This window comes from Denticeps clupeoides, chromosome 4 (assembly GCF_900700375.1).
Source record: "Denticeps clupeoides chromosome 4, fDenClu1.1, whole genome shotgun sequence".
NCBI lineage: Eukaryota > Metazoa > Chordata > Actinopteri > Clupeiformes > Denticipitidae > Denticeps > Denticeps clupeoides.
Genome location: NC_041710.1, coordinates 26,316,755 through 26,344,593, shown reverse-complemented (window position 1 = coordinate 26,344,593; position 27,839 = coordinate 26,316,755). Strand labels below are relative to the sequence as shown.

At 44.0% G+C, this 27,839-nt stretch overlaps 1 protein-coding gene across 1 annotated transcript; it reads right to left on the bottom strand.

Moving 5' to 3' along the window:
- Positions 1–891: 891 nt before the first annotated feature.
- Positions 892–27,397, bottom strand: dchs2 (dachsous cadherin-related 2). Its single transcript, XM_028976071.1, has 20 exons — positions 25,564–27,397; positions 23,069–23,260; positions 22,629–22,860; positions 21,514–21,750; positions 17,155–18,186; positions 16,845–17,032; positions 15,637–15,736; positions 15,409–15,566; positions 14,492–15,314; positions 14,153–14,392; positions 12,880–13,014; positions 9,736–9,945; positions 8,444–9,316; positions 8,199–8,312; positions 7,647–7,858; positions 6,988–7,139; positions 6,417–6,547; positions 5,846–6,132; positions 5,600–5,741; positions 892–4,370 (listed from the first exon to the last, which is right to left on the bottom strand). Exons 1-20 carry the CDS (start codon positions 27,280–27,282, stop codon positions 1,774–1,776), a joined length of 9,774 nt encoding a protein of 3,257 aa, XP_028831904.1. The 5' UTR covers positions 27,283–27,397; the 3' UTR covers positions 892–1,773.
- Between the last annotated feature and the right edge of the window lie 442 nt (positions 27,398–27,839).

The following is a 27,839-nucleotide window of genomic DNA, read 5'->3' as shown; positions in this document are numbered from 1 at the left end:
TAGTATACTATTACTCAAATAAACATATGAAAAATGGGAATCTGCAATCTGCAAATGGCCTCTCCAGCTCTATTAGAGTCAACGCCTACAAGTCTCACTGCACAAACCACAAGAAAACTTACCTTACAGGGTTCTCACTCCTTTATATGTTTTTTATTTGCCATTGCAATCGTCAGAGGGACATTATTTCCTAAGGAAAGTTTTGTTTCGATATTGTCAAACTAAGAATTGATTAAATAAAGTAAAAAGATTACTTTCTCTTACCCTAATGGTTTCCCTCTGACAGTTAGGTGATCATTTTCCATAACCCAACTGTACAATTGGCATATTCATTCAGTACTTCAGCACTGGTTTCATCACTTTAATTTTGATTGCCAACTTAATGAGTTTTGGAACATAGAAACATAGAAAAAACATTGAGAAGTATTTCAAAAGAGAACATCTAAACAGCACCCTGAGTGTAATGTTTCTCCAACACTTCAGTTCTTACTACAGAGGAGGTGTTCTCTACACACTCACGCAATTGGGGAACATTAGGGAATGATTTGGGAGATTGATTGGCATTAGACCGGTTTTGGTTTAAAGGGCACAGTGAGGGTGGTCATATAGTATAGACACACTGTGGGGGAGTCAGAATTGATGAATCCAAAATGTTCTGCTGACATATTTTTCCCAGAAACACATCTAAAAAAAAGGATTCTGTTAATTGAAAAAAGTCTGCCAGTAACCAAGTGCAGACATTTCTCTTTCATTCTATTATTAGGCGTTCAATGAACTCTGGTGCAAAATAATTTAGTTACGGTTGCACTCATCTGGTAATTATTGGCCCTCATTTGGTAATAATGTCATACACTGATCATCATTAAAATCACTGACAAGTGACAATAATAATTCATTTAAAATATATTTGGCTACAGTATGTACATTTCACACTACATTCCAGATGACTCATATTGTATGCATTATGCATTACAGTTTTTACTTAGGAATGTATATTTAGACTTTTAGAATATAATGTACTCACAACATCAGTCCAAGAAGAAATATTATTTGCCTCAATATTTCTTCATATTGCATTTAATTAATTTTATTAGAAAAGACTAGCTTTGATCATCCGATTTAAACTCAGAAATTTAAACTCCATCAATCATACACAACATCAGTATGTGATACTATTTCTTAGGATTAGTCCAAACATCATCATGTATATGGAGTGACTTCACTTTTAAGGCCACAATGCTATACATTAGCAGATATTATTGACATACAATAACAATCACTAAAATCACAGTTTACAGCCCAGCCTGTCTGACACTCTCAAACCAAACAATCCATTAGCAATATGTATTTTTGCAGTTCACTGATCTCAATCTTATCTCACTGTGTGACATGCAGTGGCCTTTGGGCTCACACAGCAGGTGTAGATGCACCTGATGAATGAGTCCTGCGCACTCAAGCTAAGCAGCATTCATTACCATGCTGCCCCAGTGAAGGACAGAACTGTTCTCCAACATGTATCCCGTTGTGTTCCGTCTGTAGGCCGAAAGGGGTCCCTGGGCCAAACATTCCACTGGCGAAGGATTTGTGGAGGTCGACAAAGAGGGCAGTAGTGACCTGAAGCTCAACCAAATGCACACCAGAGCACAAGATTGGGACATTGCTCAGTTTCTTTTTTCCCAAAGCCCTTAGTGTCCATCATCCATTCCTCCTCGGGCGTGAACCATTGGGAAAAAAATACATTTCTTCAATACATATCAATTCAGAGTTTTATAATCACACTTCCATTGCCCCCTGGGATAAAATATTTGCAGAAAACTGAGCAGTTTTAGTGTTCATTCCTAACCCGGTCTCTGAGACCACTGGGGAAGCGTTAGGTGTTCTGACAGTGAGCAGAGATAGAGAGGGGGAGAAACTGGGGGTCATTGCTGAGGGTGTCAGGCCTGTGTTGCGGCCTAATGGTGAGTAGGAATATTTGGGGTAAGATGGACGTCTGCTTAGGGAAGACATTTTATGAGGCATTCTTGGGGGCACGGCACGTATTCCAGGTTGAGCCACAGCAGTAATGAGTGGAGGCGGGCGAATGAGGCTGTGCAGCTCTGTTGCACCATGGGTATTGACCTCTTCATCTGGCAGCATGCCTATGTCATTGAACACGGATGCCAAAGGCTGAAAGCAAGGCTCCCAGCTGAGAAGGTAGTCCCAACTGTAGCTGCCTCTTAGCAGCTCCTCCGAGCAAACCAGTGATGACAGTGAACCATCAAGTGTCTCCTGACTTCTGTCAAGAGGGGTATACCTTCTGAATGTCTCTTCTAGATCCCTGACATTTATTAAGCGAGGAAGCATGCCTTCACCTCCTCCTTCTTCCTTGAAGTTGTGGAGGCTCTTTGAACTGGCCAAGCCTGTATCCAGATTGGCCCTGTGGGTAGCTGAAGGCTCCTTATCTTCTGACATGAATGAGAGTTGGTCTGAGTCTCTAGGAACACCTGAATCTGGAACTCGGGAACCCTGATCACTCAGGGAAGAGTCTGGACTCTTGTGGGTAGGATTCTCATTAATCATCTTTATCTCATGATCTTCAGCAGTTTCGCCCTCAGCTGAGCCTCGTCCACTCATGTCAGAACCTCTGAAGGGTTGGGAGGCATCCAGCTTGGCTCGCATGTCCACGCGACCTCTTAGGTCATGAAGGTCGATGCCATTTTGCTGGTGGCCACCAGACCTGCCAAACGTTCCTGTTCCATTGTTAAGATTGGCAGCAAGGGATGCTGCCTTTATCAGTGCTGCGTCTTTGGTTTTGCAGCTCAGGACCAGAGCAACAAAGCTGATGAGCAGCAAGAGGAACACAGTCAGTGACACACTGAGACTGATGGTCTGGACACTTAAGGACATGCCTGTCTGGGCTTCAGCCAAGTTGGAGATGTTTACAATAACACTGCAAAAGTTTGACCTTGAGTCAAGCTTTGGACTGCTAGCTTGAATTTGTAGCTCCACTATACCATCCGCTGTTGTGGAACTCCTCTTTCGATACACACTTTCGGAAACATATATAGCACCTGTTGTTTTGTTCACACCAAAAAATGTAGGCTCACTAACCAGAGAGTATTCAACAACTCCATCTAGACCACCATCATGGTCCATAGCAAAAACCTGCCCAATAGTTTGTCCAATTTGGGAATTCTCAGGCAAGTGGAAGCAATACTGGGTCTTTGTAAATACTGGGCTAAACTCGTCCAAACCCTCAATGTCTATCTGCACCCTCACTGTTGCCACCTGGTCTCCTTTGTCCCGTGCTTCCACAACAAAGCAATATTCACTCTCTCTCTCATAGTCAAAGGTCTGTCTAGTGTGGATGTCCCCTGACAGGGGATTAATGGCGAATGCCTCTTTCCTGTCCGGGTTGCCACTCCCATAGTCCATAAAACAGGTTGACAAAATGGAGTAGGTGAGTTGGCCAAAAGGTCCAACATCATGGTCAACTGCATGGACCATGCACACAGGTGTGAAAGCTGGCTGGTTCTCCAACACTGAACAGTTTACCGTGGAGAACATGAAGTATGGGTAGTTGTCATTTTCGTCCAGAACTGAAATGAAGACAACTGCATAGTCGACCTTTCTCTTGCTTGGTCCTACATCATCTGATGCCTGAATGGTCAGAGTGTACTTGGTGTGTTTCTCTAAATCTAAACCAGTGTTGACCTCCAATACACCAGTGTACCGGTCAAGCCTCACATGTCCTTTGGAGTTTCCAGATAAGATGTCATACAAGACTGTTCCATTGACTCCTTGGTCACAATCATGGGCCGACACTTGTACAAGAGAAGTTCCAGGAAGACTATTTTCACGCACTTGCACATGATACTCTGAGCTGCCAAAAACAGGGGCATTATCATTTACATCCAGAACGACAACAGAAATTATGGCAGAACTGTTTAGTCGCGGTTCTCCTCTGTCTGAAACGGTCACGGTCAATCTATATTTCTCAGTTGTCTCACGGTCCAGAGAATCGCAAAGGACAAGTTGGCCCACAGTTCCTGACTGGCTCTCGCCCTGGACCGTGACAACCTCAATGCAGAACCGCCGTTCATCATTGCCAGCGGTTATGGCATAGTCCATGCGTACATTCTCATCAGAATAATCCCCGTCTTCAGCTGACAGGGTCAACAATGTGCTGCCCAAGGGAAGGTCTTCAGATGCAGCCACGCTGAAGGTATTTTGCAGGAAGTGAGGGGCGTGGTCATTGACATCTAGCACATGTATGCTGATGGATGTCACAGTGGAGAGAATGGGGTCACCACTGTCTCGAGCCTCCACCAGGAGCAGAATCATATTGCCATCATTTGAAAGCTTCAGCGGCTTGTTAGTATACACACAGCCTAGGGGAGAGAACAAGACATTTTACTAACATGTTTTATCAATGTTAAGAATATATTTTATTATTTAGTGATTTTTATCATGGGAATGGTGGTATTTTCTACATCTTGTTCTAGCTGAGGCCCCAGTTTTGTCATTTTGTGTTTCATTAAGAAATGCAAATCCTGCCAATGTCAAACACAAGTCATGGAATTTGTGCTAATTGAGGTAACCACATCAGTGTCTAATTGTAGGTTTGAGTTTGATTGAGGCAAGTTTTTGAGGGCTCAATTTCTAGCTTGACTGAAATCCAAGTTTCACCTCCCATTCATCACTTTAACACAAAACATGGCAGCCCAATTTTTTTCAGCTCTCCGGTCCTTTGGCTCTCCAACAAACAGATGTTGCAAATTATGCCTCAATGAGGAAAATGGCTGAAATCTTTCCCTGTCATAGACCTGGGCCTTTGTTCTGTCATTCTAAATCCATCGTTCTGTGTTGTCACAAAGTTAGCTACTTTACATTATTTTAAAGAAACATAGTGCTCCTTAACATTTATCATCAGTCACCTTTTTACTATGCTTCGCCCATTTGCAGGTTCATATTTTCAGAATAAAACTGAGGAGGAAACATCCTCATGACAGTCACACAATGATACATTCAAACAAATATGGGTAGCTGCTTAAAGAGCTTCACAGCCCTGGGCATGGGATGTGTGTTGACCACTTGTCCTGGCACAGGCAACCTATATTACATTAAGGCCAAGGATTAAAGCATGGAAAAGACTTCACTTTGTAATTACTTTTTCATTCTTTGTTACATGCTGGGTATTCTGTGTCATTCAGCTGAGAGCAGCAGCAAGATACAGCACATCATGGAATTTTAATGGAGGGATGGATCACAGCAGTTGCGTTAGACACAGAGCAGGAAGGCCTTTCCTAATTGGCGTGCAGATTTCTGCAATATACAAAGTCCGTCGGCTTCATCTTCAAAACAATTTCTTGAAAGCCTTTGCACAAAGTCAGTTGTTCAACATGCTCAAAAGTCTCCCACAAAGAGAGCAATTAATTAGTTTTTTAACATGGTTAAAAAAAATCATATGTGTATTCTGTGTTATTTACTACTGACTCATATAATGTAGATCAAACAGCCTTTACCAACTGCACATTTATGAGAGAACTCACTGAGTCATCCCTGCTGTTCTGAAGCTGTACGCTCAGGTAATGCCTAAAGATTGTTAAGGTACAATTACCATTTTCTGTGTCTATGTAGAACCCTGTCAGCGAGGAGGAAAGGAGTCTGTAAGAAATCCTTCCATTTAGCCCTGCATCTCTGTCTGTAGCAGAAACAGCCAAGACAAATGTGCCTGAAGAGGTCAGTTCTGGGAACTCCACCTACAAACAGAAAGTTTGGTAACCAGTCAGTTCCATGAATAAAACATTTAATATAAAATAAATGGCCTTTTTCAATCCATACTGAATCTTTCAATGTTCTCTACCTGATAGGAGTCTTGAGAGAACACGGGAGCATTGTCATTGACATCCAGCACTTGGATGTGAACATCCGCTTCTGCCTGGTGAACAGAGTCTGAAGCCAGGACTCTGAGTGTGTACTCCTCAACCTGCTCACGGTCCAAGCTATGGGTCAGGGTGATGACTCCAGTGTACGTGTCGATAGCAAAGCTCCCATTCTTCCTTTCATTTCCTGCAAAGTGGTATGTCAAGGTGGAGCTTAGGTCTACATCATTGGCAGTTACCCGAGTTACGAAGTAGCCTGCTGGAAGGTCTGTTGGCAGAAAAAGAAAAAGAGGTATTCAAAAACCTGATTTCAGGCGTATCACCGTTTCCACTCACCTACACAGTTTTTACATATTTATGAAGGCATAGGCTGATAAATATATTATATATGTGCAACTATCTATATGTAAGTCTAAAAAAGTTCTCAATCTTAATAACACAGACAGACACGAACACCTATTCTTAGAGAACTATACATGTAAACGAAACAATGTGTCACAATAATGATAATAATAAAGGAGTATAACATGTTGTGTGTTACTGTCATCTTACTTTCTGCAATCACCACTGGCTCAATAGGTGGGATGGCTGGACTGTTGTCATTGACATCTACCACCTTGACGCTCACTATACTGGTACCAGTTAATGGAGGATTTCCTCTGTCAACAGCTTGCAGGACCAGCCTGTGTTCAATAGAGAAATGCTTGCTTTTAACAAGAGCGGCTCTTCCTCTGTTATGCTTTGAGCCTTCATGGGGTGTTTGGTAGGCAAGGAGATGCTTGCATGCTTGGACTGTTCCATTAAACCAGGCAAGGTAATCAGTTGCAGGAAAGGCATGATGCAAACAGATTTCCTTTTAGAAGTTTATTGCAAATTTTATAGTCAAGTGTGTGATCTGATCAGATTTTTAAAAAACCTTATGTCTTAGACATGAATGAAAGACAAATTATTGTACTAGATGGCATAGCAAGGGGAATAATAAATTACATATTGGTCTGATATTGCTGGTGGTTGGTGCAGTTGTTACCTCTATAAATGCCAGACTGGCATGCTTAGAATAAAAAAATATATGGGTTTTCAGTGCCTTAACAATGCGGTCTGTTGGTGTGGGGCTTCTACATACTTGTAAGATGAGATGATTTCCCGGTCCAGGACTGTGTTAGTTGCCAGAATTCCGCGCACAGAGTCAATGATGAAAGCATCGTTGTGGTTTCCGGACACAATGGAATAGTCAATCTGTCCATTGACACCACTGTCAGGATCAACGGCAAAAGCCTGTGACAGAAACAAAATCTTAAAATAAATGTACAACAATATACACCACCAAAAGTTTGGATGCACCCACTCATTTATGGCTCAAACAAGCAAACAAGGAAATAAGTTGAATATTTGAGTCTCTCCAAAGCAGGGGGCTTTTGCTGTGATGATCTCACAACCACCTTAAGTTGGTTTCCAACAATCCTGAAGGTTTATGCGGAACTCTTTCTTATCATTCACTCATGTTAATGAGCATCTCATGAAGTGGCAACAGTGAGCAAAGCAGTCATGAAGGTAAAAAGATGCAAAAATCAATCTTGCATTGGATTCTTCAAAATGGCTCCACCACGCTCTCTATAACCACCACAGAGTAGGTGTGTCCAACTTTTTGACTGGTAGTGTATACAACCACGTATTCATGCTAATGAACGCAGTTATCAATAAACTGGCTATTTTGAACTATTTAGGCAGATTTGCACAACAGATTTAATCAGCCTTAATGATTTTCCTGAAATATGAAATGACCTGCATGACATAGGTGCTGTGGATCTGCCCCTCCCAGATGGACGTCCTGTAAAATTCCTGTTTGAATGTTGGTGGGTTGTCATTGACATCCTGCAGTGCAATAACCACCCTGGTATGAGTGGCCTGTTGGCTATTATCTGCAAGCACCACTAGGTAAATCTTCTTCCTGTCTTCATAATCCAAACAGCTCTGGTCCCAAACTGTGATGTCACCTGAGTAAGACATTAATAGTGCTGTCAATCACGAATATTAATTTCACTGTAATTTCTCAAAATGTAGAGTACATTTTGACACTTTGTGGTGGCTTTTTAAACCTTGATAAGCCATCCATCCCAAAGAATCTGGTCTCATAATGCTAAATATGATTGCATGGAATGTGATACAGGGATATGGGCACATTTACACTTAACCAGCTTGGTGCAGTGCAGCTTGCCCTGCTGCAATCATCAACCTTACTTAAAATCTGACTATGGATGCATTGATGAAACCAAAAATCTTTTCAAAAATGCTATTAAAAATACTGCTTTTGAACAATATTGAAGACAAAAAGACCTGTGTGGGGGTTAATGCTGAAGGCTCCATTCTCATTCCCACTGAAGATGCTGTAGCTGATCTGTCCTTCATCCATATTTTGTTTGTGGGCAAATACGTTGGCCACCCAAGAGCCTGAAGGAAAGCAAACAAACCAACACAATTATGTGATTTATTATTTTTTAAAACAAGATGGAAAAAGACATGAATTGTTTGTGTTTTACTAAGTATTTACTGAGTATGTTCTTTGACAGCGAAGAACATACCGGTTCTGATGTTCTCAGGAACAGCAACTTCGTACAGGTCGTCAGTGAATCGCAACCCCTCCTCTTCTTCTTTCAAATGTAGGAGCACCAGGCAGGTGGAGGTGAGAGGGGGCTGGCCCTGATCTGAAGCTATCACACGCAACATTCTCTTCTCAGAGACGCCATGAGTGTGTGGAGTGATCAGTCGTACCTCCCCAGATGTCTTCCCGACCTCAAACGCGCTTAATCCCCCCCTATCACCCCTCTCTTCCACCAAGCTGAACACCACAGACCCATTTGCACCCTGGTCTGGGTCCTCAGCTGTTACTATGGCAACAACCTGTCCAGCTTTTGCTCCTTTATCTAATAAACCATGGGTAGGGTCACCAGCACAGACAGGCACATTATCATTAATATCTTCCACCTGGACGGTGACCATGACAAAGGAGCTGCGTGGCCCCCGACTGCAGTTATCTGTTGCCACAGCCCGGAAGTTGTACTGGGAACGTGTCTCGCGATCAAGAGGCCGGGTGGTGCGGACAACACCTGTAGACGCTTCAACCGCAAATGCTCCAGGCGAGTCTTCTGTAAGAGAGTAGGTCACCTCGCCACTGGGGCCCCGATCAGGGTCCCGGGCACTGAGCTGAATGACCTCTGACCCCACCGGCAGAATTTCACTGACAGTGGCATGATAGCTTTGACGCGTGAAGACTGGGCTGTTGTCGTTTTCGTCCTGCAGAATAACGTGGAGGTGGGTGGAGGAGCTCCGTGGTGTGGGGCCCTGGTCATAGGCAGTAATGATCAGGGTGTAGTTTTCCATTTTCTCCCTGTCCAGAGGCTGAGTTGTGCTTACAATTCCTGTAATGCCATCGATGATGAAGTTGCCAGTTGGATCTGAAAACAAGAGCATAAACATAACAGCACAACTTATATATTACATCACATTACATTTGGTAAAAAGCTAAAATAAGTACTGTTTAAAGCTATTATTTGTCAAAATGTGCAAAAACCCCACTTTTTTCAGTGTGCTAATTAACATAACCATGTAATATTAGTTCTAGATGAATAAGCTATTTTTGTACAGTTGACATCATTAACTACATGTGTTCACAATTTAGAAAGTCGGCCAACTAGATTCCCGGAAGCCCCATTATCATTTTGGGACCACTCAAAATAAAATATGAACCTGAAAGCTGCTGTCTATAAAATTTAATGGGATTGGGTGTGCAAAGCAGCCACTTGAGGGTTTCCAAGGGTTACATGTGGAGATTTCAGAAATATTCACAGGAGCACTGACAGTTGAGGGAACCCACCCTGCAGCATGTACTTGACTGTGCCGTTCTGGCCTCTGTCAGCATCCGAGGCCTGGGCTGTGTGGATCTCTCCAGGTGAAAGGTTCTCTGGGATGGTAATCCACACCTCTGTCTGCATGAATTCCGGATCATTGTCGTTCTCGTCCAGGACTGAGCACAGCACAGTTGCTGTCCCCGTTAGAGGTTGAAAACCACTGTCACATCCCTGAACTGTAAACCAGTAAGGTGCAGAGAAACAATCACAGACAAAATATATGCCCAACTCCTATCACATAGTTCACAATCACAATTGAAACCTTTATATAACATATTAGCAACGTTATAATATTATATCTATTGTTTTGGTCAGTAAAAAGCATGTCTGTCGTGCTTTTTAATAATCTCATAGTGATCCTGGCTGGACTTCAATTGCACTAGGATGAACTATTATTGTATTCTGTATTTAACCAAAATTGTTCATTATAATCCTTGACTGTCATTCGCAACATCTGAAAGCACTTTATTTCTACACATTCATCTGTATTTTTAATGTAACTACACTTGCATGGGAAAAAGAAAAATCACTCAATAGACTGCTACAGCGAGTCTACATTATATATTATAGCTGGTCAGCAGAACGTAAGCCATGTGGCCAAAAAAAAAAAGAAAAAATACATAAATCATACTGGTCAATAATGCAGCATTCATAGAGCGCATCAGCCTTTCATTATTTACTGCCCTGGCTGGAGTTGTATGGCAAGACTGTGTTGAAAAAATGTGAGATATTCATAAAGCCAGATGTTAAAACCAGATGTGGGAGGCCAAGCAAGTGACCTCAGAGAGAGAGTGAGAGCGAAAGCGAGCGTGTGTGCATTAAAAGAGTGGAATCTAGGTGTGGGGTCTTTCATGTGAACGGTGAAATGTGACTTCAACAAGTAGCCTAAATTCATTTGTAGCAGTTCCTCTGTTCTTGGTATTTTCTTTCTTGGCATTTCCTCGGACATCTGTGCTACATTCATTGCTTTGAAGTTAATATAAAAGTTATACAAGTTGCAGGTTCAATTAGCAGACATACTCAATCTAATAGGGTTGCATCATGCCAATACAAAATGTGCCCAAAACAAGACAATAAAAGTAGAATTCTCTCTCTAGAATTCTAGTTAAAAAAAAAAAACAGGCCTGACCACGTCTGCAGTTGACATCCTCATAGCATTATTCTATTTTCTCATGAGGAAAGCCTAATCACGTGTGGAGGAAATGAACACTGTATTCTATTCTTTTCAATTTAGGGCTGAAACGAGTATTCGAATACATGATTTGAATACAGGAAATATTCCAGGTAAATGCTTTGCCTCGAGGCACCAAGGTCCATCTATTATCATATCGCTTTGTAGACTACTGCGCAGCACCGGCATCATTGTTTTACATGGACGTCACGGTTTATTTAACGAAAATGAAGTTAAAAGTTTGCAGGACCTGAAACAAAAGCATCCTCGAGTAAAATGCACTTCACCAAACGGAATCGGAGCTTCAACAAGGAATTGTATTTTTAGGATCACTTAATGACTGTGTTATAGGGCTGGGCATTATTGTGGGTCTTTACGTTATTTTTAACGTAGCTGCCGGAATCTAGTACATAGTGATGCCTGCAAAATTGTGCAAGTGAAGTGATTGTCATTGTGAAACCCTGCAGCACAGCACACGGTGACACAAAGAAATGTGTCCTCTGCTTTTAACCATCACCCTGAGTGAGAAGTGGGCAGCCATGACAGGCCCCAGGGAGCAGCGTGTGGGGATGGTGCTTTGCTCAGTGAGAGAGAGCATGTGTATGTGTGGATCATGCCATGTGTTTCCGATTCAACAGACAAACGGCATTCTGATTGGCTTATTTTGTGAAACAAACCAATCAGATTTAAGAGTGGGTGGGCTTTTATTTAACTCCTTGAGGAGGTTATGATTACTTCAAAAACAGATAACTGTTATCAGAACAGTGGAGCATCATGAGCCTGAATTTCATGAGTTGAAGTTGAATAAGCTGAATAATATTATTTACAATCTTGTTGCTTATTGGCATTGGAATTGGAAGCAAAATTGTAGAGGCAAATTATTCAATAACATTGTTTTTTTTGTAACGAAACTTTTTGGAATTCAAAATTTAATGGAAATTGGATATGGTTGGAAACTGAACTGTTTAAATTGGAATAATAGTAATACTTATATAGTTTATTTATATTTTCTTTTTACTTTTTTCTACCTTTGTACTCAAATGAGCCATAGCAGGGGATTCACCACTTTTTAATTTTTTATTAAATAAAACTACGGTTAAATAGGTTAACCCATTTCATAGTTTTTTATTTTCATGAACACCATAAACGTTTCACAGAAAAGTTGATTGAATGGGCTTGGTTCTGGAGCCAATAAGACAACAAGTTTTCATCTAATCTAAGTGTTTTGTGAGGAATAACAGCAATCTGCTTGATCATTTTAAGAGGTTTTTCATGTTGAATAAAACTCTATTGATTTAGTTGTTTAAAAACACAAAAGTATGATTTATCCGAGTACTGATGTACTCGATGCAAAAAAATTAGAGTCCTCTAATACAAAAATATTCGATAGTTGCAGCCCTAGTTCAATTCCATTTAGCACCAGTATGAATATGAGTTAACCTTACAGTGTGGCAATGAACTTACACAATTAATCTCACTATCATCTCAAAAGATTTAAATGTGAAGGTTTTATTGCTATACAGCCTTGTATTTCTATTTTTTTAAACAGAAAACACAAACGTGCACCAAAACCTATTTAGGCTTCAACTTTTCAAGTTTGCTTTCTTACACTGCCAAGTAAAATGTATCAACATTTTCACATACTGGTTGTCCCATACACATATTACACAAAATTATCATAAATTCCATTTTTATATTATATGAAATTCTTTTACTTGAAATAAAACACTGCACTGCAAAATAAACACTCAACACTTTGGCATGACAATAAAGATCAAATAAAACAAATTACTTTTGTAATCTTCCATTATGGAAGGTGAGTACTAACCCTGGTTATAAAAAGAAGCATTTTTCATATGAGCATTTAAGGTTATACGATAAAAGCAGAAACTTGCTTGGCATCACGCGCATGCTGGAATTAACAGGGCCGGCCTCTCACCTCTCAACGTATAAGTATGCTGGCGCTCCCTGTCGAGGCTCCTGGTGGTTCTGATCGCCCCTGTGTGGGCATCGATGCCAAAAAGGTCATAGCCAGGACCAGGCAATAGGCTGTAGAAGACTGCTGCATTCTCCGCTGTGTGAGAGAGGTGAGCGCGCAAAAACATAGAAATATTTGTGATATATCTACTGATTTCAACATGTTTAAGAGATGCCCAGCAGGAGATAACTAATGGTTTAAGTTGAAATTAAAGTAGATATTTCTGTGAAGACTAAACAAAGACGAATTATTTGGGTTTTTTTTTCCCCTTGTTGTACCCCGAGGCTACACATTCATACAAAAACCACTGAAAAGTCTCCCTTTTCACACCTCATTAGGTCAAGGCTCTGTTTATGACCCCGTCCAGCAGAGTGCTATTTCTAGGCATCTTATCTGATCTACAAATTGAAAACAGTGCCAAAGGAATAAACCAACAGATCTTTGCTTCAGGACTAAGAACAGAATATTTGAACAAATCAAATATACAGTGCTGACTCATTTTGGGGAGTTTATTATTACTATTAAACATCTTCCTGACACTTTCCCTCTGGTCACTTTTCCCCCAAGCTATATAGAGAACCTCATGGAAAGGGCGTACAAGCTCCGTACATGTAGAAGTGAGCGCAATGGAATGACCAGAGCAGCGGTGTGTGTGAGACGTTACAGCAGACATCACCCTGTCAAAATCTGAAAGAGCGGCTGACGAATGTGTCATGACAGGGGCCCAGACAAAAAAAAAAGAGTATTATTAGCCCAGATGGTTTGAGTTAGAGAGCTTTGAAAGGAGGAGGCTTGATTGCTGTTCTTGGACAATTCGCAATCCAAGAATGTCAGACTCACTAGCGGTGAGACATCGATACAGAGGCAGAGGTATTTCGGCAAAGTTGCCAAGGAATGGTCAATATTTGGACTAGTGATGAGAGCGGCCCTGACATGCGAAAACGTTCGTGTTTGAGGTGAACAGGCAGTCAGCAGATAGGAAACCAGTCGGAAAAACTGAGCATTCAGTAAAAAAATAATCACAGAACCAGTCTGTTCATTACGATCATCTCTAACTCTACAAAGTGTAGAGAGGAACCAGTGCGCGGCCAATGAATAAGGAGATGAATAAAAACGACTGTCACTCTGTTGCTCTTTGACAGCATCATAGTAGACAGCTGACACAAAACAGTGCTGCCACCTTGTGGCATACATTTGAACAGACTGAAAAGATTAGACCTGGAAAGATTGGTACCTGAGTCCGCATCGGCTGCAGAAACGCTGATGACGGGCTCGCCCGGCTCTCTGTTCTCAGCGACAGTAGCATTGTAAGTCTTGTGCAGGAACCTGGGCGCATGGTCGTTTACGTCCCCCACCGCGATGGTGAGCGTTTGGGTGGAGGAAAGAGAGGGTTGGCCCGCATCTGAGGCCAGAATTATCAGGGTGTGCACTGCCTGGGCCTCATAGTCCAGCATGGAGGCCAGATAGAGCAGCCCTGAAAATACACAGAGACACACGCCCACATGCATGATGCTTTAAGAAGCACGTTTTTCAATATATTTATAACATTCAGAGATGCATGAAATACACTCACCTGTCTCCTCCATTAGGAACAGCCCACTCTCATTCCCATAAATCAGGCTGTACATCACCTGTCCATTTTCCCCCTCATCTGGATCCATGGCAATAACCTGATGCACCAGGCTTCCCACCTCCGCATCTTCAGGCACAAGTGTGGCATTGCTGGAAGCAAAGCCAGGGCTGTTGTCATTAACATCCTGCAGGTACACCCGCGCAAGGACAGAGGCCTGCCTGGCTTCAGCTGTGTCCCCCACCCCATCGGTCACAGTTACAATGAAGGCATGGGAATCTGAGCGTTCCCGGTCGAGGGGCCGAGTCGTCACGAGGACCCCAGTGTGCTGATCGATGTGGAACGGAGGCTCTTCTGTCCCTACCACAGTGAGGGCGTAATGCAGCGCACTGTACAGCAGGCTCCCATCAGCATCGCGGGCATTAAAGGCATAGACTATGGTCCCTGCAGCGACATCTTCAGCAAGGCCAAATGCAAGGACACCATCTGAGCCTGGGAACCAAGGGGCGTGGTCGTTAACATCCCCCACGCTCACTGAAACAAGAGTTGTGGTGTTGACCGTGGGAATTGCCTCTGCCCGCACAGAGAAAGTATATCGTTGCGTGGCTTCGTAATCTAACGGCTGCACAAGGTACAGGTCTCCTGATGACCCATCCACTCCGAAATGCAAACTGCCATCGCCCTCGGCAACGGAATAGCGTATCGGACCTACTGAGGCTTTGGAAAGGCCGAGGGAGCCGATGACTGTGCCGAGTTTAGTGTCTTCTGGCACAGAGAAGTGTCTGAAGGCCACCAAGTCCGAGTTTGGTTTATTAATGCCATAAACCTGTAAGAAAATGGACAAAGCAGCAGTGAGTAATAGAGGCCGCAGCTCTTTAATGATTTCCGTTTATTGAAAGGAAGGGTTTTAAGTTAGGCACCTGTACATGAACGGCAGCCTTCTGTTCCAGTGGCGCAGGGCTGTCGTCCGTGGCAACCACGGTAAGGGTGTAGTGCGTCTGGGGGTCCTGTTTAAATTTTGAGGTTGTCCTGACATCACCACTGCGGCTGTCAATCTGAAAATGGTCCTGGAAATCATCTACAAACAAAACGCTAAATCAGTCACTCAAGGCTGTGTGTTACAATGACTGTGATGGGCCTAAGCTCACCCATCCTCAGTGAAAACTTGACTGTTGCATTCTCTCCTGCATCTAGATCTTTGGCAAACATGCTGATCACCTTCGAGCCTTCGGGCAGACCTGCTAACAACTGTCACACAAGCACAGAAAACTAATAAACAATAGACCCATAAAATGCACAAACATGGATTAAATCAAGTATAAATGGTGTATTTTGCACTGGAATGCAAAATTTCATTTTGTTGAAAACATTATTAACTTTACACAAATGAACGGAGTTTCTGTGTACATGTAGAAAGTCCGATTCTCAGCAACAACTAGTCTAGAGTTCCAATGGAATGCAGTCTGTCACTCTAAAAGATTAGTTGATTATTCGAATATCCGATTGCAACGATCTAAGTTCTTCTAAAAACCTTTGCGCTGATTGAAACAATAAAACTGGACAAACTCAGACCAGGAAATAGAGCACCTTTTTTTTGTAAATATTTCCTTGAGACATTTTACAATGTAAATTAGTCATTGCACATCTTGTATAAAAATTGTGTAAATTTGCTGTCCCCTCATAATAACAAAACACGTGGCCATTTAGGTGTAAACCGCCGGCAACAAAACCGATTTCACCCCTAAGTCAGCATGTCCAGATCTGTTCCCAATTGTCATTTCCCAGTGTCATGTGAGGTCTCCGGTGTGAATGGGGAGCAGGTGTGTCTCACACTCCCTCACACTGGTCGCTGTGGCTCAACACGGCACCTTGAGGCAAAAAAATCGGAAAAAGAACTACTGTTCTATATAAGGATAACCTAACCCAAGTAGTATTGTGTCACCCTGCAACTAAGCTGAACCAATTGGAGGCAGTGGTGGCCTAGCGGTTAAGGAAGCGGCTAATCACGGCCCCGTAATCAGAAGGTTGCCGGTTCGAATCCCGATCCGCCAAGGTGCCACTGAGCAAAGCACCGTCCCCACACACTGCTCCCCGGGCGCCTGTCATGGCTGCCCACTGCTCAACAAGGGTGATGGTTAAAAGCAGAGGACACGTTTCGTTGCAGTGCATCACAATGACAATCACTTTCACCGTGATGGCCAAGACCATGCAGTAGTTAAACTGGACACTCAGCAACTTTTACACTGTTATACAAGCTGTACGTAGTCACATCTTCAGTGTTGTCCCAAGGAAAGATATAATAATGTGAGGGGTAATACAACAGTTTATATATGAAAGCGCCCGTGAGAATCAGCACCTGCACATTCAGCTCTTTGCCGGCGGGGAGGTGCGTGAACTGCGGTGGGTTGTCATTGACGTCTGTAACGCGGATATGGACGGCGGTGGTAGCGGTGAGACGAGGGTGCCCCTGATCTGTTACCATAATCTTCAAAATGTGCTGCATCTGCTGCTCCCTGTCCAGAGCCACCCAATTTGTGATCTCCCCTTCGGAAGAAGAGAATGAAGTAAATATTGTATTTGTTGCAACATTCGGTCTATTCACAACAATCTGTGTATCATTTTAGAAGATAATACAGATTACATTTGAGAATATGGAAGTAAAATACCTGTTTTGCTATTGACACGGAAATGCTTGCCGTCAGACAGTAGAATGTAGGACAGATGGCCATTTCTCCCCGAGTCTCTGTCTGAGGCCTTCACGGTACCAACCAGGCCCAGTGGGGATGGCCCCTCCTCCACGGTGAAGAAGTATCTCTCCCGCGTGAAGACAGGTGCGTTGTCGTTCTCGTCCAGCACCTTCACCACCACTGTGGCGGTAGCACTGACCTCCACCTTGCTGCCCTGCGCGGTGGCCCTAACACTGAAATGGTAACTGGGTGTGGTCTCGTAGTCTAGGCTTTCTGAGAGAAACATCCAGCCACTGTCAGGGTGGATTATGAAGGCTGAAGAGCCGGAGAGATTCTCCAGTTTGTAGGAAAAGCCAGGGGCTGAGGCTGTGATAGGCCCTCGGTCATGCGATCCGCCATGGGCTCGAACCTGGAGGACCCTTGTGTCCCTCTGGGCGTTCTCACTAATCTCCACCTGGTAGACAAGGGTCTCGAATGCCAGAGTTTCCTCAGCTGCAGATGACGGGTCTACCTCCACTGTTAGAGTCATTGTAGAGGTTAATGATGGTGACCCTTCATCCTGTGCCACAATCTTCACCTTGAACAATATCTGCGTCTCAGAGGAAAGGTCAGAGTTCAGCGACAGCATGCCAAGGAGTGGGTCAATGGAGAACAGGTCATGCTCTGACTTCAGAGAGTACTGGATCTTCCCGTTGGAACCACTGTCACGATCATGGGCATGCGCAATAAACAGCACTGTGCCAGGCAGGGTATTCTGGGATACACTGATAGTGTTGGAAGACCATGGAAATACGGGGGAGTTGTCATTGATGTCATCAATGGTGACGTTGACCTGAGTGCTGCTGTGGACAGGGGAGTCACTAGCGTGTGCCTGGACACTTAGAAGGACAGTGGGAAGTGTCTCATGATCCAGAGTTTGGCTGGTGTAGATGAGCCCCGTTCGGGGATCGACTGAGAACAAATGACTAGGGTCACCAGATGAGATCCGGTATGATGGAGACTCTACTGAATCTAAAAACAAAAGATAAAGATTTTTGATATACCGTATGTGTCACAACTCAAAAGTTAAAAACAGCAGGCATTGTCTTTTTCTTGTTGTGTCCCTATGTTTGCACATGTTCGCAAACGCACACTTTATGTAGCCCGGTTCGTCTATGTCTCACATGTGCACTTTACGTTAGTCCGTAACGTTGTCTTAATGTTAGAAAATGTTAGAAACATTGTTTTGTTTCACTATGTACTGTCTAACCTGTATTTAGCTAAAATGACAATAAAGCTCACTTTTACTTGAACTTGAACCACAGCATTGAAACAACCGGCTTAATATTGTGACGATTGCTCTCGTGCCTTTGACGCAAGGCCTCTAAAGGTATTAACTGCAGATCCTATAAGATGTAAGGTGGGCATCAATGGATCACACTTGCTTTTCCAGCACATCCTACAGATCGTTGATCAATTTGAGATCTGGGGAATATAACTCTTAGCCTATGTTCCTAAAAAATTAGTTTGGCCGCTCATAACATTCTTCTCAACGAGTCCACAGCTTTTAATGAAATGACAATTTTTCAACTCAATAAATACAGTTTGATTATAATTATTATTACAATAAAAGTATTGGAGAGAGGAGAGACCATGGTTTGCTCCTGCTACGTTTAATCCACTTGTTTTGTGCCTCAACTACACTTTAAGGGCTCAGGACTGGGCCAACGTAAATCCTGCGGTGATTAAACGGTCTGTCCAACACAGAGACACATTCCTTGCGTTACAGGGGATTAATCTGCTAATTGTCAAGGCAGCCTTAAATGACTGTCTGCTGGTCCAGGCATTTGCCCTTCTTCTTCAGATTATTATCGCCTCTAGGCACAATAGTGTCTGCCTCTATTTCCAATTATCTTACAGGTTCTCATTCTGTAGGATATATTTCTCATTTGGACAAAGGTTCCTTTTGTGTGTCACTGGCCATCATGGTTTCAGAAGGACATGGTTGACACATACCATATTGGATTGGACAGAATTAAAACTTTGGGACAAAAATTACCCTTCTGCATGAGTATTTTTTTACATTTGGTGTCAATCATAGACCGTGCATTTCTTGGTACAGGTCACAAGCCTTGGTAAATGGAGAGGTTTGCCTCCCGAACGGCATTCAGTGTAAAACTTTTGCCAAATCGATTGTGTGAACAACCAGACTGGTTGATCTGCTGTGGCAACCCCTAACGGGATCGGATCAAAGGAGACAACGACAAGACAGTGTGAAGCTCTAAATGCGTTTACTACTCAGATGCTGATATATTCTTTAATTATTGTACTTTTCAAGTCATCTATTAATGATGGCAAATCCACTCTTATCTGTGTATGGCCACATAAGCAACTGTGAATGCACTGTTTGGCAGGTGAGCATGGCCTGGGGAAAATCTGATTAGCGTCTTCCGTCCATACTTAACCATGACATCAGTGAAACAGTAAAAGAAAGCCAGTTAAACCTAATAAGACGGGAACATATGACAAAAAGTCAGAAAAGACTTCCAGAGAACTTAGCTGAGAAGGACGGTTTCCACTAAGACAGAATAAATGAATCCCCTTCCTCAGATTTAACAGTCCCTGCGGTCCTTCTCCAGGGTACCCCCAGGATTTTTAATCCTTAAGACTTTTAAAGACCACTTTAAATGAAATTCATGATCAATGGTGCACCTTTCCTGGCATATGAAGGAAATGTAGAATTTGTCTGTGAATAAAAATATATATTTAGGTATTGCAGTAAAAATTGACCAGACATCCTCAAATTTAACAGGCATATTCAGTAAAATGTTGCCAGTTTTGTATAGCCCCATGAAATTTGGGCAGAATGTTGTCAAGGAGTTCCATTTGAAACACTGATTTCGAACACAATGTAAGTGTTTTTTCTTCCTGTGGAAAGACAGCTTAACCTACATGCACCAAACCCGGTACACACGTGTGTCCTAGGACAAACACATTTAAAACTGACATCCCTGTGTTAAAACGCATAAGAAAATGTATTTTATTTTAATTTTTTGTTTTTTTCTCAAATGTCCCAAACTTTTACGCTCAGCTCTTTACCACAACTTCCCATAAACAAAATTGTGCTGAATTCAGTTCAGCATTGCACTTTTCAAAAAAAGGTATGGCTGCGAAGATGCTTTAAATCGGCCTCTTATTTTCACCTCATATAGTTTGGTGATGCTTTACTTTCTGGTTTTTATATGTCTGCTTGTCGCTGATTAGGGTTAAAATCGGTTTTGTCCTGTATTGTCCAATAGATTCCTGGTGTGAAACCTTGAAAATGCCCCCTGGGACCCAACACACATTTTTCCCTGCAGCGGCCTTGTTAAAAATTCCTTAACTTTTCAAGGCCTTAATTTACGAATACAAAATGTAAGACTTTTTTAAGTTCTGAAAACCCCACAGGTACCCTGTTCTCCCATCTACCACGCATCTTAACCCCAGTGACCTGGATTTGGCTCTCCATTTATTATACCTCTATGGGAGTGGACTACAGACACCAGGAGAATCCGGTCCAAAAAACCTGCATCAAAATGAAATATGAAAAAAGGATGAACCCTTTCCCATCAATAGCATTTCTCAGGTTTTCTTGAGTCACATAAAAATGTGTATAAATATATATCAGTCATGCTTGTGTTCGCATCCTTCAGATGCACTGTGCATCACTTCTTTCATTTCAGCCAAGTTAGAAAAATGTTGATTCAAAGTAAATAGTAGATATAGCATAGGGGTGGGTAAACGTTTTAGCTGAGGGGCCACAACACCATATGCATACATATCAGACATACACATAAAAATGGTATTACAGTGTTCATATCTACACCATCGGTAATGGAGAAAGTCAAGGACAGATCTTCTATACTAAAAAAACTACTGCACCCAAGTAATCATCCTTTTGTACTTGTACACTGGAAAATAAAATTCAGATTTGTGCATTTTGTGTATTTGAAGTGTGCGTATTTAATGATTTGATCTGTTTCTTTATATATGTAAGTACAAAGGAATGCAAGAACATGTATGAAATACAGCCTCTTTCCATCATATAATAAGTATGTGCCACCTAGTGAACGTCGCTAAGACGATAAGCGAATAATTGTTCATGATATTGACTAATTGCTGGATTGTTAAGGAGAATAGAACAAGAAGTATTGTAGCAGCAGTGTGCATCATTGGCAGTGTAGGAGATCTGATCGCCCCCGAGTTCTCTACCTGTATAGCATGTACGATAAGTAGTAAAATTCATTTGTGGACAGATTTTTGTTCATTTTCAAGTTCGCCAAACGTCACCCCAGAAATACAGTTTGCGTTGGCACTCACTGGAAGGCGTGACGGCCTGGACAGTACCAACGGCAGAGCCCACTGGTGCATCCTCAGGTACAGAGAAGGAGTAGCACCACTTCTGGAAGAGAGCCGGCACGTGGCTGCTGTGGAAGATGTTGACTGTCACATCTGCAGGCTGTGTGGCCGCCCGGCCATCACCATCCTTTGCCGAAATGGAGAACTTAACACTGGCACTGCCCAGAGAGGACAGGGAAGAGCTCAGGGTCACTGCACCTGTGGACAAACACAAAAATGTAGAATTCATAGTTACAAAGACATAACAAACTATTTACACATTTAAATGTATGATATTACACATTAAAAGTCTATTAGATCACACATTCGGCCTGAACTGCTGCTAATCCTGACAGATGGCGTGAGGCCTGCTAATTTTTCTATCCTAAATTTACCTTAAAATCTCTCTGATTTCAGGCTAGGCTAGTTCAGAAGACTCATTACGATAAGAAGGCCTACACAGCAGATGGTGCGCTCAAACTGCTGGCAAATTCCTAATGCAGAAGGCACCTACAGTTCGACCTGTACAGCATATGAATGCACACAATTTTAGTATGCAGAAGCATATACAAAAAGAAATATATACAACGTGTTATTCACATCTTTAGGCAGATATCCATTAAGTGCAGTTCAACACCATGGACAGCCTTGGGCACTGAGGCGTGGGTGTCCACTGTGGATTTATAGTGTGGGTCTTTAAATCTGATGGAGCCCCGCTGAGGGATGACACCAGTGATTACACCCAGGGTAGTGAGCTTACACAAACCTTGCAGTGTGCAAGAGAGAGTAAGTACAAGCGTACGGGTGTGTGCGACAGCGGACTGGTTATTATGGATCAGTTGAGTCACTTGATTAGATGTGACTAAATCTGGTCACATTACATGGCGTGTGCTTCTGAACACAGAGAATAAACGATTGCAGAAGCCCTTTGTTATGTGAGGCAATAATTGATATTTTAACCAACCCATTTGTTCTCATTAAAAAAAAAACAATTGCAGAATATACATGACATATTTAATTGCATGACAGTGTTTCCTGTGAATGTTACGCATCACTACAGTGTGAGTGAAATCGTGGGGGAGGGGCTTCTAGATTACCTGAAGATTTGTCTACGGAGAAAAAAGAGGAAGAGTCTCCTGGGACAATGTTGTATGTGATTTCTCCGTAGCTCCCGGAATCCCGGTCAGCAGCGATGACGTTGAGGATTTCAGTTCCGGGCATAGCATGGCTGCTGACACTTGTGACGTATTTTTCCGGGTTGAAAACAGGGGCATTATCGTTCAGGTCCTCCACCTCGATGTGAACGTATGCCTGTGTGCCGAGGCCACCCTAGTGACCCAAATCACATGACAATATACTCTTGTTTATGACAATGATCACTCAGATGTAATTCAATGAACTATACTATTATTTAATGAGCTGTAATGACACTGTTCACTGTTCATTGCTACACCTGAAAAAGTATGATAAAGATGGTTCAATGGTGATTGTTAACATTTTCGGACAATTCGTAGCAAATATGTCCAGAAATACACACCCAATCTTCTGCTTTGACAAGAAGGTCATAGGTCACTATCCCTGCATCACGGTCAATGTCCTGGTCAACACAGATCTCTCCAGTAGCAGGGTTGATGTGGAAGAGGGATCGCTGGTCCTCCTTATTAAAGCCATCAGAGAGGAAGTATCGTACTTTGCCAAAATCACCGCCATCTGAATCTAGTGCCCTCACCTAAAAGGGAGGCAGAGAGGGGTAAAATTGCAGCCTTTTACACCTTTTACACCCGGGGCAGTAGTTGCCTAGCGGTTAAGGAAGCGGCCCCGTAATCAGAAGGTTGCTGGTTCGAATCCCGAGTCGCCAAGGTGCCACTGAGGTGCCACTGAGCAAAGCACCGTCCCCACACACTGCTCCCCGGGCACCTGTCATGGCTGCCCACTGCTCACCAAGGGTGATGGTTAAAAGCAGAGGACAAATTTCACAATGACAGTCACTTCACTTTCACTTTCTCAGTACGGCTCCATACGAACTCTCTGAAAAAAAAGGTATTTAAAAAAATTCACTATGCTTCACCGCGAAATTTTGCAATTGTGAGCCTGAACGGGATATGACCACATATGTCCTGTAGTACAAGATGCCATTTGTCTGCTATGACAATACTGGCAACATGACAGGCACATCCATCCCATTAAGTCATTAATGTTGAGTCGGCACAGAATCCAGTGGCACGGCAGCCCCTGCCAGCGGGGATAGAGTGATCACGCAGAAGTGAAGGATTAGAGCCGGAGTTCCACGTATATGCCTCTAGTACTGGGGCGGAGCTGATCCACCTGTAGACTAAAAGTCGTCCCTCAAGTAGGCACACTATCTGGGTGGACCAGATTTCAGTAATAATCTCCAGGGACTAAAAGCACGTTTAAAGCGCGGTGGTTAAATCAGTTATGTTGCGGAAGGGAAAGCTTCAGTATCACTGCCACTGGCCATCGATCGCAGAGCAAGCACACGATTTAACGCCATTTAAGGTGCAAATGCAACATCCAGACAAGCCAGGGTAAACGTTATTTTCTTCCTGTGTACGGCTCATTACATCCTGCCATTCTCCTCCTTTGCATGACCTTCCATGACCTTTGGCCTGGCTGTTTAATTCAATAATTTGCTATACCATAAAGCATGGACTAAAGAAGCAGTAATCCTTCTATTCCCATTGTCACGCAGTGGATCCCATTATCTGAGCTTTAGTTCACCTGGGTTTTACGTGCAGAGTTGGGAGCGCTGCACAGGTCAGGAAAAGGTCAGGGCCTGTAGGTCAGCGGGGGATCTTACAAAATCATAACCTTTGTCTTCTGGAAAATATTCTGTACATTTTGAAATACAGACCTCTCATACATAACACAACAAGACCGAAAAGACAAAGTAAAACGTAACACAGTATATTAATTGTGTTAATGAACATTGAATGTTTGTACTGCATATGGATCCAAATGATAAATGATCTGTCTGCCCTCCTATGTGGGAAAGAAGTGGAAGTCTGATGGAGAGTTGGTGTGTGAACTGGTAGTAACGCTCTCTTTGTTTGCCTCACCAGATGACTGTGGCAAAAAAAAACGTTGCTTTGGCAGCATCTGATGGCCCCTGCAAATTTCCTCCCATTAAAAAGGTTTATTGCATTTTATGATCTGTACAGAAGAAAAGCCTTGAAATTTCTGAAAATTTAAATATTCTAAATGTACTTTTTTCGCCAAATAGGAATGATCATGAATTTAGGCATACGGTGCATTAAATTAATTTAGCACGGATTTGTTTTTTTTTTCAAATGGCGCAGCCATATTTCTGGCCTGTAGAGCATAACAAACCAAACATACCAAATAGAGGATTATTCTGTCTAATTGTAGTTTGCAAAGATGAGGTCAAACCATGCCACTGATCATGTGCCACAAACAGAGCACAATGTGTCTTGTTCTGCCCGCTGGCTACACAATTGCCTTTGTAGCGCCACAGAAAGCCTGGCGCTGTTAAAAATGTGTGTGTGTGTGTGTGTGTGTGCCTTAAGTCCGTGTCACTGGCATATGATACCCATTTGATGGAAAAGGAGGATATACCTACACTACTAGTCACCAACTCATTTTGGGGTCTTACCCCATTATGGGTCGACATTTATAGAACTAAAGACACGGGACTATGAAATAACGCACGTCAGGCTGCTGCGACGGCAGCATGTCACACGCTCGGCTCCTCTAAACGACCTTAATGTAGACAGCAGGGACACTTTCTTGTCATTCGTTAGTGTTTTTTTCCCCATTTATGGATCTGAACCTATATGAAGAAAAACTGGACCCTCTGACACACCCCATTAAAAAGAGCTGCACAGAAAAACATGTCTATTCATGTCTATTCATGTATATTTTTGCTATGACCTGTTCTCAGCCCTCCTTTGCCACGTCAGCGAGGTGAGAACATGACATCTCACCGCACACGTGCCGGGTTCTTTCAGGCCAATTTTAACGTTTATTAAGGTTGAATTGATCGTGTCTCTTTACCTGCAGAACGCAGGTCCCAGCAGCTGTGTGCTCCACGACTGACGCGTTGTACAGGGGCTGATCGAACACGGGTTTGTTGTCATTGACGTCCTCCACATAGACGGTGACGGTTGCCGTGGACGACTGAGGCGGAGACCCTCCATCGACAGCTACGACCAAGAAGTGCACCTCCGCCTCCCTCTCACGGTCCAGGTGAGCTGCTGAGGTGACCAGGCCGGACTCGGGGTGGATGTGGACCAAGTGGCCATGCCTGGACCGGGGGATGGAGAAGCGGAGCTCTGAGTTGAAGCCTTCATCCTTGTCCCGGGCAGTGACTTGGACAAGGGAGCTTCCAGGGGCGGCGTCCTCTGGGACGTGCACCTCGTAGTGCTCCTGTCCGAACACAGGCGCGTTGTCGTTCACGTCCAGCACCCTGACCAACACCGTCGTTTCACTTTGTAATGGGGGTTCCCCGAAGTCGAGAGCCACCACCTTCAGCTCATACAGGTCCACCATCTCCCTGTCCAACTCTCCCGCTACACACATGGCATAGAGGAACTCATCGGTTTGTTTCAGGAGGAACTTTCCTTCCCCACCTTGGAGGTAAACATGAACCTTGTTTCCCTCTCCGAGGTCGGGGTCCGAGGCTGATATACGGGCTACGTACTCTTCTAAAGCGGCCCCCTCGGAGACCTGGGGCTCCCCTGATTCACTCAAGAAAAGGATGTTGATGGTGGGGCTGTTGTCGTTGACGTCCAGGACCCTGATTCCCACGAACGTGCTGCTGGACTCGGGCTGGGTGCCACCATCCCGCGCCCTGACGATCAGCTCGTAGAACGTCTGAGCTTCGCGGTCCAGGGGCTTGTTTACTCTGATCACCCCCGTGCTCTCGTCGATCAGGAAATGCTCGCTTGGATCACCCTGCCGCCGGACGATCTCATACGTGAGCAGGCTGTTAACCCCCAGGTCAAGGTCTGTGGCCTGCACCCGACACACAGGGGTCAGGCGTGGAGCGTTCTCCCGCACCGCGGCCCGGTATTCTGTCCGGTCGAACACGGGCGGGTTGTCGTTCTCGTCGGAGACGTTCACGTGCACCTGCAGTCGCCCCGTTCTCCTCGGGACGCCTCCATCGAAAGCCTCCACGGTGAGGTTGTAAAAGTCCCTGCTTTCTCGGTCCAGTCTGCCCAGCAGGACCAGGTCCAAGCCGCCCCCTCCACCGCGCGCCCCCACTTTAAACATCTCTGCCATGTCACTGTTTATGATCTGGTACCCCTGCGTGCCAAAGCTGCCCACGTCCTGGTCTCGGGCCCCTTCCAGTTCAAACGTGGTGCCGGGGGGGCTTAACTCGGACACGGCGAGGGCCACGATCTCGGAGGGGAACACGGGGGAATGGTCGTTCACGTCCTCCACCGCCACCGTGACCCGGACCACGTCGCCCGTTAAGGTGGCCGCCGCGAATTCATACTCGTCCCTGCTCTCCCGGTCCAGGACCACGGCGGTGGAAATGATCCCCGTGTCCCCGTGTATCTCCAAGTCCCGGAAGACGTGGGAGTCCCCGCTCTCCGAGATGAAGAAGCCGCCGGCCCGAGTCCCGCGCGGCAGCGCCGCCCTGATGTCCCCCACGACGGTCCCCGCGGGGAGTCCCTCCTCCACGGAGAGCCTGAGGTGGGACACCTGCGCGCCGGCGCGTCCGCACACGCACAGGAGGAGGAGGAAGAGGAGGAGGGCGCCGCTGTCCATCGCGCTTCAGTCCGGGACGCTCACTCGATCCCCGCAAAACGACATGCTTCGTCGAGGCTCCATCTCCTGAGCCCTGCTGGCTTTTCACGCGAGAGGACGGGGTGGACAGGCTGCAATCCCGGGCTAATCCCAGGAGGCGCGGCGCCCTCGTCCAACTTCCCGGGTCACGTGGTCCCGGTTATAATAAGGGGTGCGCTCCTCAATAAACGCACTTTTATATAGTCAATAAAATCAATACAGCATTATGCCTATCTATCTATCTATAGATATATATCATTTGAAAATATCTCTATCATTTCTTTAATCATACATTTACATTTACATTTACATTTAAGGAATTTGGCAGACGCCTTTATCCAGAGCGACTTACAACGTGTTTTCATGTTACCATCGATTAAGTTCTGGTTCATTAGGACCCCCAACTATGAATACAATCTTTTACTCACTCTTGTTGTAGATTCTGTACATAAGTTAGACAATAAGAACATTACAAGTTAATCTAAATATTCTCTAAAGAGGAAGGTCTTGAGCTGTCGTTTGTTCTGACCTCGAGGGGA

Coding starts and splice junctions, on each gene's coding strand:
- dchs2 (XM_028976071.1), bottom strand. CDS start 27,282: ATGGACAGCGGCGCCCTCCTCCTCTTCCTCCTCCTCCTGTGCGTGTGC. Junction 8,313..8,443: donor TCCTGAGAACATCAGAACCG/GTATGTTCTTCG, acceptor GCTTTCCTTCAG/GCTCTTGGGTGGCCAACGTA. Junction 5,742..5,845: donor TCTCTCAAGACTCCTATCAG/GTAGAGAACATT, acceptor TTCTGTTTGTAG/GTGGAGTTCCCAGAACTGAC.